General features: G+C 44.6%; 1 protein-coding gene across 7 annotated transcripts in view; it reads right to left on the bottom strand.

Annotated features, from left to right (window-relative positions):
• LOC308091366 (uncharacterized protein) overlaps nt 1-15,940 on the bottom strand; it is a 178,131-nt gene that overhangs the window by 82,955 nt on the left and 79,236 nt on the right. For all 7 annotated transcript variants that reach the window (XM_080436929.1, XM_080436932.1, XM_080436930.1 and 4 more), the window contains exons 8-10: nt 15,557-15,812; nt 10,832-11,666; nt 5,618-8,944 (exon numbers count right to left, since the gene is read on the bottom strand). In XM_080436929.1, coding sequence (XP_080293055.1) covers nt 5,618-8,944; nt 10,832-11,666; nt 15,557-15,812 — 4,418 coding nt within the window. The remainder of the gene's footprint in view (nt 1-5,617; nt 8,945-10,831; nt 11,667-15,556; nt 15,813-15,940) is intronic.

Below are 15,940 nucleotides of genomic sequence, written 5' to 3'. Positions count from 1 at the left end.
GATGCTGGTTATACTGCACTATGCATTTGTATGTCGGCAATCTGGGAACCCAGAGGCAAATTCTTTGAATTTGTGGATCTCTGAATCTGTCTTGAGAGATTAGTATGTGTTGGTTACTTGTCACATATCGTTGCTGTCGGGTGGAAGCGTCATATGCCCAAAACTGTTACTTTTCAGGACTCAAATAAAAGAAAATAGCAAAAATAGTAGATCTAAAAATAGTAGATCTACAAGCTTGTATATCTGCTATTTTGCTACTTTTGTGTGACACTATAGTAGTATGCCGCACTAGGAAATTCATTTACTAAATATTGGGATAGACGATATGCATGTTATTTAGACAGATGTTAGGTTTAAGTTAAGTTTACCTGGCATCCTATTTACTTTGAAGCACTAAATTGTTTTTCCCTTGTCGTTTGTTGATGCCACCTTTACACCCAATGACTGACCTAGCACTTCCTCTAGACCTAGCTCTGGATAAGAGTATCTGCTAAATGTCTAACATGACATACAGTCATCATGGTACCTTGATAGTGCCTGGGGTGGTACCCCATTTTATATGCAGCCGTCACTAGATGGCGACAGAGAGCAACTAATGTCCAAGGATACAGCCATTTTGTGGCAGTATGAGACAGGGCTGCTTAATTGGGTGGGCTATTTGTTTATAATAGTTTAAATATAACCCTCAAGAATGAAATCAAGTCATTTTGAGGCAAAAACAACCTTTCAGTCAACAGATAAAAGCTGCAATAACTTTTTGGCAAGTGACACAAATAGTCAAAACTATAGACTGATTTGTGTTGTCAGGCGGGATACTGTAGCTGGGGGATGTGCAGCCTTTTACTAACGCTTGCCCGACAGCCTGGGGCAAGTAACAATACAAAAATAAAAAGATCAAAAATGTAATTGGCTTTCTGGTTGCCCATGTAAATTATTGCTGGGTTTTATTTTTCTTTCTTTCTTCTTTAAGTGTTTTTACAGACTGGAAAGCAACCTTTTTTTGTTTGCTATTCACACAACATGAGATATATGTGATTAAACACTTGAACTATACTCTCTCTCTCTCTCTCTCTCTCTCTCTCTCTCTCTCTCTCTCTCTCTCTCTCTCTCTCTCTCTCTCTCTCTCTCCCCTCTCTCTCTCTCTCTCTCTCTGTCTGTAAGGTCACAAATGTAACAATTTCAATACATATTGATTCTGAATCAATACCAGCAAACAATCATGCACTCTCCTCTGACTCTTGTCATCTCTGCTCTGCCTAGTAGAAAAGTCATGAAAACGCAGGCGCACCTATGGATTAATTTCGTAGCGATTATTTTTACAAACGTGTTTAAAAAAAATATATATATATATATCAACGAATCGATAAACCACTTTTATTATTTTATACTTTGTCGCACAACAGTTTTATGCAAGAATGGTGAAAATAGCAGATCTACAAGCTCACAACGCGAGGTATCAATGGATGAAATCGATTAGTTCTATTACCTGTTGCATCTCTACTCTGCAGTGACACCCAGGCTACACACACACACACACACACACACACACACACACACACACACACACACACACACACACACACACACACACACACACACACACACACACACACACACACACACACACACACACACACACACACACACACACGCACACCCACACACTGTTGTCAACATGTAGTAGCCCCGCCTCACTCCCAGTGCTACCCAGTGTTGCCAGATTTTGCAAGAGAAACAAGCAACAAGGTTCTATGAAAACAAGCCCAAAAGAAGCGACTTGTAGCCCAAATGAATCGGCTACTTATTTGAAAAGCTTGTAGATCTCCCATTTCACAGATCTAAAAATGTTTGGAATGTTTTTGAAACATTTTAGCAACACAAATCTTGTAATGGACACAAAATATTTTCAGATGGGGGCGGGGGGGGGGGGGGGGGGGGGGGATTCGTGGACAAATACATGAAAATATTTTCATACAAATAAGCAACTACACTTTAGAAACAAGCCCCAAAAAAGACAACCCACAACCACCAATATTTACAAGAAAGTTTACAGGAAAAAAAGCCCAAAGTCGCTTATAACAAGCAGACATGGCAACAACGGTGTCGTCTGATCTCTTCATCAACTTGTCTGTCTCGCACTAAATAGCTGTCACAGTAGCTTGAGGGCGTTAGCTTGCTATAGATGACATAGCCTCTGTGAACAGGTTTGAGTGACAAATATTTTGACAAAGATATGTCCGTCGATTACATAAGGCAGTGAAGGCAATGATGTAATTTTTTTTTTTAAAGTTTACATAGAGAGTGTCTCTCTACTTGGTTGGTCATTCAGAACAGTAAATTCACTGCACTGTGACAAAAAAAAAACTACTGTCCCTTTAGTGTGGTATTTGTTTAGCAAACATTAACAGAAGTCAAGTGACCCATATAGTGTTTATAAGAAAATAGGTGGCATTTTGTCATTTTTTAGTACACTTAGTATCAAGTTGGCCTGCCAATATGATAATTGTGTCTACGTACTCAAGATACCACTACATCTCTAATTACAGACATTAAGTTTGGATGAAATGAAAATTCATCACATTTCTGTCCGTTATAGATTTTGTTATAAACATCTCTAACTTATGTAGGGAGACATTTAAATATTAATTCTGTGGCCTGTCTACTGGCCCTTCTCACCTTGTGCTCCAGGTATTCAGCGTCTTAGACAGGCCGTTGACGAGTCATTAGTGGTAACGATACATTTGATAACTGTTCTTGTTGTATAACAAAAGGGGAGAGCAGCTGTTAGCATTTTCTATAGATGTTAGCATTCCTAGAAGTCTGTTGATCAGCTGACGTTTCAGAGCAAAGCATTTTGTCCCTGGGTCCCTGGCCAGGCAAGGAAAAATGAAAGTGAAACATACCTAAGGAGTAGGGTTTATAGGGATAATGCAAAGCCTTGTTTCCCCCTCAACCACTTAGACCCTCTAGTCTGGTCCGGGGACCACCAGTGGTCCTTGAGGGGGTTTCAAATGGTCCCCAGCTAAATGATGGAGAGTTGGTAACCAAATGGACCATTATAGAGCTTTAACTCTTGAGAGAGTAAAATGGACCTTACGGGTCCATTTGGTTTCATTTTACTCTCAAGAGTTCAATTATTGTTAAACATCTGCATTACTTAATTTACAAGAAGTCTACACAATTAGAGTGTAGAAGAATAGTTTTTTTGATCAACGTTTGCCTGTTATCTCTCCTATGGTACCAACACAGTACATATACAAATACAGCATGGAATTGTGGACAAAATCTCATCCTATGCCAACAAAATATTCAAGGTTTTGGGTCTGAGAGTCTAAATGTCATCAAACGGTGGTCCGTGGCTCAAATGCCGAATAAATAATGGACCTTGATGTGAAAAGGGTTGAAAAACCACTGGTCTAAACCAAACGTCTTTGCCAAACATAGCTAATCTGCTATTTTTGGCCAATGCCAAAAAACACTTTAAACCACTGCGCTGTTGTAAATCTGCTATTTTTGAAAATCTTTAATTTTTAAACATCACGATCCTTAACGCACACGCACACAGCCACACACACGCGCATGCACACACACACACACACACACACACACACACACACACACACACACACACACACACACACACACACACACACACACACACACACACACACACACACACACACACACACACACACACACAGACAGACAGACAGACAGACAGACAGACAGACAGACAGACAGACAGTCACCTTCCCAACATATACATGGCATATATGATACTGTACATACAGTACAGAGTCAAAGAAACACACACACACACACACACACACACACACACACACACACACACACACACACACACACACACACACACACACACACACACACACACACACACACGCGCACACACACACACACACACACCATTTCTCAGTCTGCCTCTAGTTCACTGTCTACTGTAAGTCTTGATGACATCATGTTGCCTGGATACCGTGCCCCAAACAAACAGTGGAGTTAAGTCAACACAACTGACACATACACACATGCACACACACACACACACACACACACACACACACGTGGACACACAAAGAGCAAATGGCAATGCCCGAAGATATTCAGCAACACACACACTCTCTCTCTCTCGCTCTCTCTCTCTCTCTCACTCACACTCTCTCTCACTCTCTCTCACATGCGCACGCGCACACACACACACAGTGGAAAAGGTACAATTTTTTTTTACTTAGGTAAAAGTATCAATACTGCCAGTACCAAAAGTAGAAGTACTCATTATGCAGAATAACATAACCTAAAAATGTTTCCAGTACTTGAGTACATGTACTTAGTTCCAGTACACACACACACACACACACACACACACACACACGCGCGATCATTATGATGTTCTTTAATGAGATTAGCCTGCAGGGCCTCATGGTTTCCCCTCATTGATTGGTTGTGAACAATCATCAGATTATCAAAGAGTGCAGCGCTGGGGGCCGACGGGGACTACAGGGGTCACTAAATATCACAGCACACAGAGGGACAATACAAAGCCATTGTGTTTCTGTCCAATGACCCCACTGAGGCTTTGCTCAGCGGCTATTTTTATGGCTTTTATGCCATTCCTGCTTCCGTAGATATACTGCCAAAATAAGTTCAGGGAACACTTTGTTCCCTTGATTTTCTTTTTTTTTTGGGAGCACGCTGCTGTCGGGGCAGAAAACTCGTATCTGCAAAAACCTGAAAAATACTTTTCAGGAAACGGAGCGGAAATCTTTGGAAATAGTGAAAATAGCCGATCTGCAAGCTATAGATTGGCTGGTAAACTAGGGCATTAATTTACGAAAATACATTAAAAAAAATATTTTAGATAAATATGGAGATACAACGTTTCTGTCCAACAGCAACGATGCAGTTTTCGTAAGCAGTGTGACACAGTGCCAACGACGAAAACTGCTCAAAGAAATGAAGACAACAAAGTGTTTGAATCGTCAGATTGTCAGTGTGGACTTTTGTTTGTGCATCTATAGACCAGACAGTGATGCTTCATTTCAAGGACCCCAGTTTGTGTTAATATAACTGTGAGAGTGTACAATTCCATTTGTACCCCCTGAAGGACCCCTGGGTTTCCTCAGACCCCATATCGAGAGCCAGCACTGTAGGTTATATCTTTGAGTCTGCACCAGTTGACTTGGTATATACTGTAGGCTGTGGACATTTTATTCTCTTTTCAAGAGAACCACATGCATATATACACTGTACATTTATGAATGTACCGTATGTGAGTGAGTCAGTTTGAATAAAAAATACAAAGTAATCTAACTCTGAGAGTATAAGAAAATTACCCAAAAGAATCCATTCTTACACTCTCAGCATTGAATTAACACACAGGACTTTACAGTGTAGAAGAGAGAGGGAATAGATGAGAGAGAGAGAGAGAGAGACACACACACGCACACGCACACACACACGCGCACACACACACACGCACACACACACACACACACACACACACACACACACACACACACACACACACACTCACAGTAGAGAGAGACATTAGGGTTTTCATTAGGGCTGATTAGAGCTGTAATTGATCTAATAAACCATTTACCTTCCTGAGAGCTCTTGCTTCCGTCCTCCTCCTCCTCCTCCTCGACTCTGGCTCTCTCTCTCTCCTTCCATCCGTCCACTGTATCCAAAGTCTGTAGGCCTGGAGACATATCGTCCATACTATCCACAGCACTGGCCTGGTCAGCCTGGCACCACAACGTACCACCACCACCACCGCTATCAACCTCCACAGGGTCGCTGACGACCAGCCCCGTCCCCGCTAGTGGCTGGGGGGGCGGTTCAACATCGCCGACGTGTGCAAAATCGCCAAAGTTGCTCTCACTCCATCTGCGCGGTGGCGGTGGGTGCACCACGTCACCTTTACACTCCTCGGACTCACGGCTAACGACACCTGCGCCCCGCTCTTCCTCCGCGTCCATCGCTTCTCCTTTGCAGACGGAGTTGTGAACGTCTATGACGTTGTGGTCTGCCCCTGTGTGCACCTGGTGGCCCAGCTCGCTCTCAGTAGTAAAGTCGGACGCAGAGGTGCAGAGGTTACCTTCTACCTCTGACTGTGTGTGACTGTGGTTCTCCTCTAACAGTGGTCCTAGCCCATCCTCAGCCATCTCTCCTCCTCGGCCCTCTGTCTCCGTCTTGTCGTTGGGGGACACCGGGGTGTCTGCGTTACGCTCTCCGGTTGTCCGATCGGTCGGCGGGTCCTGTCCCGTGTCTACCACGGGGCAAGGCCGTGGGCTGTCGTCTTCCTGCACCGTGCCATCGTGGCCGTCTGGCTCGGCCGTGACAGCGTCATTTGTTAAAGTTGCGACGGTAGCCTGTGCTGAGGTGCCTGATGCCTCTCTGCCTACTTCACTATCTGAACATACTGGGAGTTGATCTTCTGGGATTGTTACGGGACTAATTGCCTCGGTGTCAGGCTGTTCCAACAACATGATGTACAATTTCGTTGACGATTCGGCACCGGCCTGCTCTGTGAAACCAGCGTGTGTCGGTGAGTCTGACCGCGCTGGAAGCTGGCTTTCCTTCTGTGACGGCAGTGCGTTATCCTTTGTGTCTTGTGTGTCGCTGTGTGACAACAATGTTACAGTATCTGTACGATGTGCCAGTGTCTCTTCTTTGCCTGACCTCGTCGTCAACATCGCAATATCGGATTCAACAACCTGCCCAGCATCAGGATACATTAGTCCAGCATGTGACTCATTTGTTAATCGGTTCTTTGTCTCAGCCGGTACCTCTGAGTCAACCTGTCGGCCGTTCACCAGTGGTGGGACGCTAGCTTGCTCTGTGACTGCCTGTGCTAACCCTGCGTCGGGGTTGTTACCCGCAAACAGGTTAGCCAGCTCTATGTTAGCAATGGCTGATGCTATGGCTACGGTCACTACGGCTACTGATGTGGCAGCTAGCTCTTCGGCGTAGCGCTGTTCTTTCTCGGCCTCCGTGAAGTTCAACTCCTTACCCATTTCCTCCCCTCTCCCCGTCTCACGTTCCTTCGTGTCTATGACAAGTAATTCCTCACCTTTCTCCTTCTCCATCCCTTTGTTCTCCTCGCCAGCTCTCTCTTCATTTTGTTTCCCCTCCCCAGTTCCCTCTCTTATTCCCACCTCACTCTCTCTGTCTGCTTTTGTCTTTCCCTCGCTCGCGTTCCCCTCGCTCTGTCCGGCGCTGAGCGACCCGCCGGCTGAACAACAATGCTCTGGATATTCCCTTCCACTCGTTTCGCCGCTTCCTTCCTGTTTTGGAAACATCGGCGAAGCATCCGTTGTTCCCTCAAACAGTAGGCCGTCTGCTGCTTCCACACGCTCTTCACATCTCACGGCTCCCGTTTGCACACATTCCACATGTTCCACAGGTCGTACGGGGCTGACAGGGCTCGCAGCGCATGCCGCCGTCGCGTTACATTCAGGACTTTCCCCATAATCCACAGTTTCAAGTATAGATCCCAAAGTCCCTGCTGACGTTGTAGGCTCCGTAGAATCTACTAAATCCAAACTTAGCTTCGAAAATTCTGGAGGTTCAGTGAGGTTCCTACCTTTCGTGCGTTCGCCGTGACCAAAAGGTTTGAGAGGAAGTCCCTCCTGATAGACAGTAGCTTCCATCTGCGTTAGTTTTTCATCAGCTACAGTAAAATCCTTGGATTCTGCTAAACGGATGGATTCCGCATCGCTACTCAATGTTCCCAATTCCACAGGCTTGATGTCGTTGTCCTTCCATTCCACGGGTTCCACAGCATCATGAGGCGGTAATTCCTCCGATTCTGACGCTCCTGCGACCACAGTTTCTGTACTTTCCATTCCTCCGTTGTTGCCAGTTTGACCAACTTCTGGTACGGCGCCCGCAGGGTCTGCAATTGAAAGACTGCGAGCGAGTCCAGGAGAGTCCCTGCCCTCCGTCTGGCTGGGCAGATGCATGCCGCACGCGTCAGCTTCCTTTCTCAACACTGACTCAGTGCTGCTGGGAGCCTGGGACTCAACGCTTCCTGTTTTAGCCCCCGTGTCTGTCTGTCTCACTTCTGCCTGTCTCATTCTCCCTGGCCGAGGTCCTCCCCCTCCTCCTCCCTCAGCCTGTCTCTCTCTCTCTGTCTCAGTGTGGCTCTGTGCGTCTGTCTGGTTCTGTGACTCCACACTGGAGCTGGAGCTAAGCTTGGCCTCCCTGGCCCCCTTCTTCCCCCTCTTTCTCCTCCTTTTCCTCCTCCCCTCCTTCTCCTCTCCTCTCTCTTCACTCCCTCCCTTCTCGTCCCCAATCTCCTCTTCTCTCTCCTCGGCCTCTGCGCTCTCTCTTCTGTTTCTGCTGGCCCTCGCTCTGCTGTCCTTATCGAGTGCCTGTCTGCTTCCCTCGACCTCTCTGCCCGGCCCTCCTCCCGCTCGCCCGTCCTCCTCTCCTCCCCCTTCCTCCTCCTCCTCCTCCTCCACTCTTTCTTCCTCCCGCTGCTGTGTTCTGTGGACTTCCTGTCTTTGTGCGCCGGGCCCATGTGACGGCTGTGGCTGCGTTCCAGAAGCACGGGGCTGACTGACAGCCGATGACAGACCGTGCTGGAATGGCTGCTGAGTGTTAACGTCCAGTAGCACGGAGCTCTGGCCGCCGCGCTCTTTGCTCTGTCCGCTCGTCTGCCCCTGCAGGTCTACGTTTTCGGAGTCGACGTCGCCGCCGCCGTCGTACCAAACGGTCTGCGAGACCGGCTCCTTCTCGCGCCAGTCCGGTGCGATTCCCAAGTCGCTCCCGTCCCTCCATAACTGCCTCCGGGGCTTCCCCTCCGTCCCCGGGGACTTGGGGCTGCCTTGCTGGCCCAGCTGAGGGCTCTGGTTTCCGGCGTCAGGTTGGGTCGTCTCCCCCTGGTCGGACTGGCTGTCCTGGGACTGTGCTTGTCCCATGGCTGCAGATGAGAGGGAGATGGAAGTCGTTAAAACACTTAAAACACTCTATTCTTAGAGAAAAAGACCGTACTTGGATCGCTTTTGCCCGTCTACCCAAAAATAGCCGATCTACAAGCTCACACAACGCATTGCGTTGCGAATGGGCTGTGAGCTTGTAGATCAGCTATTTTTGGCTAATGTTCCCACCTATAATATGGATGCTGGGGTTCAAGTGATTAAGCCCCACAAAAGGCTTTTGTTCAACAAGTTGTATCCTACTCTAAATTCTATTATTTGTTTTGTTTTTAAGCTATTTTAATTTATTATTATTATTTTTTACTACACAGTAGCTGCAGTCTTATGAATGAAAAGTGCTGTCTATCAACAAAAAGAAAACAGAATCTGGGTCTGAATGTGTGTGTATCTGTCGTGCAAAACTCTCACACCGTGTGACAGATTGACTTCAAACGTGCTGCGTGTGTCACGAGGACACAGTGTGTGTTGTGTTGTTGTTGATCAATAAGGGCGATGGAGATAAGAGGTTTCTGCCCGACAGCGACAATATCAACCTGACAATCTGTCTGTGTCCGCATGGAGATCCCTGATGTCATCAATATGTCGTCAATCTCGTCATAGTAACTGACGTCATAGATCGGCCTCCAAGTATACTAAGATAACGGGTACTGCACCGTACTCAAGTACTCTGACAACGGGTACAATGGGTATTACATAACCGGAGGGGCATGCGTTCCTCCATCCTCCAGTTGTCTGACAAAAACCTTTTATCTCCATATTCTAACTTTGTGTGTTTGTTTGTAAATTAACGCCCTACTCGATCATACTACAGCGTCACACAAAAGCATCAAAGGCAGCAGATCCACAACTCGAAACGTGGCGCGAAACGTGGCGCGAAACGTGGCGCGAAGCGACGCGTTTTGAGCTTGTAGATCAGCTACTTTTGCTACTTTTGAATTTGAATCCTGAAAAGTAACAGTTTTGGACATATGAGGTTTCCACCCGACAGAGACGATAAATAAAGTTCATTGTCATTATCATTAATCTGTTACTCTATTCATGTTCTGTTAAGTTTCCTGCTGGGAACTTCATTCTACCGTCTATTTTTAAAGTAAACCAGCAGGTTCTTGACACAGCTAAACTCAACCAGTATATTGAGCGGTCTTAAAGGTAAGGTAAGTGATATGTTTTGGTTAAAACAAAAAGATTTTTGTTAAATGGTTAAAGCTCTATATTGTGATAGTATCCATTGCTATAGAGTGTTTGTTCAGTAATAACAGGGATCTCCCTGTCTCTCCAGCTCTTTGATAAACACAAAATACATTTTCAGGTAGGTGACAACATTTCAGCTTCATTTTTGTGTTCCAGTTCCAATTGTGTCTGCTCATTTCTTTGTGTCATCACTTCCAATTGCACTGGTTTAACCTGTATCCTGTTCTCCATCCTGATTGGATACAATTAGTATCCCGACCTGAAAATGCATTTTCTGTTTAATAAAGAAGAGCTGGAGAGAGATGGAGACTCCTGTTACTGAACAAACGCTCTATAGCAATGAGTACTTTCAGAATATAGAGCTTAGGTTTTTATCAAAATATTGAAAATTAGGCAAAAATAGCCATCAGTGTGAGTGAGCACATCAACAATACAATGTATGACACTTGCTATGTTGTACACCTAAGATTCAGTCAGTTATTTAAAAACATATATTCCAATTTTTTCTTTGATATATAAATTTCATATATTTTAGAGAATTCAAAAAAATGCTTCTCAATGATTTGATTAATCTAAAAAGTTATCAATATAATAACCACAAAAAAAAAGAAACCAATCAATAGTTTCAGCCCCATTCCAGTGCAGTGGAAGTGACGGCAGAGTGACAGCATTGAACTCACCTCTCCTTTGTGTTGCCGGGTGTCCAGAGGCAGGGCCCTGTTGAGCCCCTTCTCGAGCAGGTCTAACGTCTGCCTTGTTGTTTGTCTCTGTCAACGTCTCTGCTGCTTCTCCTTCGGAAGCGCCGAGGCCAAGTTTCAGGCTCACTCCTTCCTGTTTTTCTACCGCGGTGGTGGCAGTATCCACGACAACCGGCCTCCAACCATCCCACTTCCCCTCTCCGCCGCAGGGCCCTGACAATGCTTTCGAGGGGATCGGAGTTCCCTCTTCCCCTGGACCGCCTCCTCCTGCAGTTCTCCTCGTCGACCCCTCCTCCTCCTCCTCCTCCTCCACAGCCACAGCCAAAGGCTCTGTGGGTAACGGAGTTCCTACAATCCCAGCGTTACTTCCTGTATTCTCTGCGGGGTTCCTTACAGCGGCCTCAGAAGTCTCCTTGTGGTCGTTTGCGCCGTTTTTTGCGCCGCCGTGCTTTTTTGTGGTTCGTTTTCTGTGTTTTCTGCCGCGGGCGGTGGTGTGCAAAGCAGAGACACTGACGGCTTCCTGTTCTGTATTTTTATCGTGGCGGTGGTGACGTCGACTCCCTGTTGCACAGGAAGAGTTGACACTGATGGCCGGGGCAGATGCCACCGCTACCCCGTCCTTTATCTCTTCCACTGGAGGTGGACTTCCTTGTTTGTCTGTCACCTCAGAGCCACGGCGCTCCGCTTTGTTGTCCTCCGGTCGGCCGTTAGAGCAGGACTGTGTCCTGGAAACGGGGCTTCCTGGCTCCTGATTGGAGGAGGAGAGGCGTGGGAACGCGGCCGTCGGAGTGTCGACGTCTCTGTGGCCTTCGTTTACCTGCCAGGAGAAGAAGAAGAGGGGGAAAATGTCATTAAAAAAACATTTCCAAAGCAGGCGAAGATGTAAAAAATAAATAAACAGCTTTTCAAAAACAATATTAAACACTTGAACCCAAGCATCCATATTCTGGGGGGAACATTAGCGGAAAATAGCAGATCTACAAGCTTGTAGATCGCCTATTTTTGGCAAAGACATTTGGTGAATTGGTGTAGATGGAAAAAAGCAAGCCAGCTCATCAGGTCCAGTTTACTAGTGTAGAGTCTAGAGGGTTTAAGTGGTTAAAAAACTGAAACTACTAAACTTTCATATATATATATATACTGTATTGTATGTGTGTGCGTGCGCGCGTGCGTGCGTGCGATCTTCAAGCTCTTGCGACACGTTGTGAGCTTGTGTATCAGCTATTGGTCGTACGACGACAACAGGGTTTTCTCATTGTTGACATTTTCCCCTGAAACATTGTCCTCTTCACTCCTATCAGTTCAAGAGATGACAACATTGATTTCACCCACAGATTCACCCACAATGTTAACCAAAAACCTTATGACTTACAGCTACCCTACCCAGAGCCTCTCGCATGCAACATAACAGTGGCTCAGGACAACTTCAATGTGTTACAACAGGGAGTTCCAACTCTCTTATCAGTGCAAATATCAACCACTTGAGGTGCTGCACTGATATTAACTCATTGCCTGCCAATAACGAGATTCTCGTCATGTGGTGTTTTCAGTGGTTTACGATAGAGGGTGCTCTTCCGCAGCCTGTGAATGATTATAATGATGATGATGATGAAGAGTACAACCAGAAATCACGTGATCACAACAGTTAAGCTGGTTTCGTTTAGTATTATAGAATTTATAAAAGTAATTTTTTTCTCTGCTTTCTGTTGCTTTTTGGCGAAAACAAGCCACATTCAACTGGCCATAACTATGGAACGGATTATCCCGACGGCACGCTTTTTCTCCCCGATTCTCCGAGACCCCCCTGCGTCTTTTGAGGCGATCGCCAAAATCGCTGGCAAGGGCAGCTAAAGATGATGTTTTAACTCAGTTAATGAGTTAAACACATTCTGGGCGTGCCATAATAGGCACAACATTCAGCAAAAAATAGGCGAACATTTGCACATATATATTTGATGTGAGTGGAAAAAAAGTAGAGGACCAAGTATAGACCCTGGGGTCTAAGTGGTTAACACACAACTATCCCACAGCAGAAATTGGCACAGGACTCATCATTTGTAATGTCTAGCGATAAGATAATAAGATAGCTGTTGTTCCTTCACTTGGCAGACTGCCCTACTAGTAATGAGACCAGAGTCTGGCATCTTAAAGCGTCACTCCGTAATAAAGGCGAGCAGCTAGAGCCTGCAGCTGGGTAATATAAATCCATGGAAAAGCTCATGCCAATACTATGAAGTGACAGGCAGCTGTAAAAGTGCACAAACCAGTTTACGTTGTTGTCGGGGTATTTGCCAAGTACACTCGCACATACCTGGAATTCATCCTCTGCCAGTTAACCCATCCTAACTATCAGGAGCAGGACTCTCAAGGACCTTCCCATTCCCATAAGTGGGCCGCTTTTACCTCCTGAGCCACTGACACCTGTCAGTGAGCTATTAGAGTTATCAGACCGTGCTTAACAACACTGCCAGAGTGTCTCAAGTCTTAACCCATTCAATCCGGGAACGCATCTGTGTCATTTTAAGATTTATTTGGCTATTGCTACAAAAATAGCAGATATACAAGCTTGGTGCCGTGCTATGAGCATGAGTAGATCTGCTATTTTTGAAAAATGAGAAATATTTTTCTTCGAATATATATATATTTTTAAAGCGAACATTTGTAACTCAAATCTTTGCTTCTGGGGATTCTACAAATGTCTTCTAAATCCTAAGAGTTTTCTGGAAATAAAAACACGTATGTTGCTATATATTGCTTAAAACCTTTTTCATGTCAAGGACTCCCAAAATGATATGTATTTGGCCTAGGACCCCCACCTGAAAATATTTTGTTCCAGGGACCCCCCCAGCCATCACCTACTGACGGTCTACAGTTCATTGGCAGTGGATTGGCTCGGGTACCTTGTCGTGTGTTGTGAAATCGTGTCTCCACATGTGGGTCAATTACAGGAAAGAGACAAAGCCAAAAAAACTGGAAGGTATGAAGGCTTCAGTAGGAAATCTAATAAAATAATAACACTATTCATTAGAAGTTTCCTTATTTATTATTCGAGGGCGTGATGAATCCTAACTTGACTATAACAACAGCTCCATAGCTTTACATAATAGAGTGCACTATTCCAGAGAAATAAGTCACATGTTCCAGGGACCCCCCCAGAAGCAAAGATTTGTTAGTAAAAACATTTCCCTTTGAAAAATATATATATTCAAATATTTGCACAAATGTTCAAGATTTTTCTAAAATAGCAGATCTACAAGTTCATAGTGCCGCGCTATGAACATTATTTTATTGAAAACAAAATGTAATAAAAAAAAAGGAACAGTTTTGGACATATGAAGTTTCCACCTGACAGAGACGAAAAGTGTCTTCAATAAAGTTCGTCTTCAATACAGACTCTATATGTTTCTATTAGGCATGTCACAATTTATCGTAAATCGATCAAAATCAATTCAAACTGGTGACAATTGAAATCAATTAAATAAAAAATGTATCGCGATGCAAACAGCAGAGGGCGAGTTAAAAAAAAGAGAAGAAAATACTGGATCTTTGTAAGACAATTGATAAAAAAAAGTTTTCAGTCATTTGCTACTGTATTGAAAAGAGGATAAGTGAAAACACAGTATTGTAAAAAAGAAAAAAAAGAAAAAGAGAAGAAAATACTGGTTTTGCATAAGAGAAATACATTTAAAAATATATCTTTTTCAAATCTTGAAAAATCGTATTGTGAACCTAGTATCGTGATTAAAATCGTATCGTGATGTGAGTGAATCGTTACATGCCTAGTTTCTATCCTCAGATAGCATCCCCCCCAACTGACAGCCATCACCTACAGTACTGACGGTCTACAGTTCATTGGCAGTGGAATGGCTCGGGTACCTTGTCCTGTGTTGTGAAATCGTGTCTCCACATGTGGGTCAATTACAGGAAAGAGACAAAGCCAAAAGAACTGGAAGGTATAAAGGCTTCAGTAGGAAATCTAATAAAATAATAACACTATTCATTAGAAGTTTCCTTGTGTGTTATTCGAGGGCGTGATGAAACCTAACTTGACTATAACAACAGCTCCATAGCTTTACACAATAGAGTGCACTATTCCAGAGAAATAAGTCACATGTGAAGGGAACACAGCCCCGGGCTCAAACCTTCAACTCCGTGGCACTCAATCACATCATGAGTCATTACTGTTCACTTACACACACAGACACACACAGACACACACCCCTGTGCATTTATCTAGCTTAAAGGGAAGCTCCTTTCTTTAGTTTTCGCTTTAGTAAATTACATTTCTTAATTACCATCTTTAACCCATTAAGACCGGGAACGCATCTGTGTCATTTATTGATTTATTTGGCTATTCAAAAAAATTCTGATACACAAGCTCATACTGTAGCTATCAGCTTATAGATCCGCATATCTTGAATATCTTTTTTTTAAAGCGAACATTTGTAAAATATTTAGTTCCAGGGACCGCCAAAAGCAAAGATTTTGAGTTACATATTTTCACGATTTTTCAAAAACAGCAGATCTACGAGCTCATCGCATGGCACTCGGTGCCGTGCTATGAGCTTGTATATCTGCTATTTTTGAATAGCCAAATAAATAAAGAAAATGACACAAATGCGTTCCCCGTCTTAATGGGTTAAATATGTGACTGAGAATGATTTTTTTGAGAAGCAATAATGAGTGAATGATTGGTTGTAAACTCACCGCCTGGTCTCTGTGGCGCTGAATGAGTCCTCTCAGCTCCTCCACCTCTTCCTGTAAGAGACGCCTTGTTCCGTTTGCTGTCCTCTCCCTCTCCGCCTCCTCAGTCTCTCCTCCTTCCCTCTCTCCTTGGTGAGCAGGGAGTGTTAGGGTGTAGGTGCCCAGGTTCGGGTGGTGCTGTAATGCCCGGCCCCCGAGGTGAATGTGTGGTTGTTGATCTGCTGGCTCCACCCAAGGATTTGGTGACAACGTCTCAAACCTGCAACAAAACAAGTACACCTTAGTGTTAGGAGAAAAAAAAGAAGAAGAAAAGGAAAAGAGAAATGCACTGAATCAATACCACAATATAAAAATACCCACAATATAAGTAACATGTTACTTGAGTAA

The sequence above is a fragment of the Gymnoscopelus braueri genome, assembly GCF_963280865.1.
Source record: "Gymnoscopelus braueri genome assembly, chromosome: 9".
NCBI classification, from domain to species: Eukaryota; Metazoa; Chordata; class Actinopteri; order Myctophiformes; family Myctophidae; genus Gymnoscopelus; species Gymnoscopelus braueri.
Note: the sequence above shows the minus strand (reverse complement) of the source record. Positions and strands in the feature narration are given on the sequence as shown.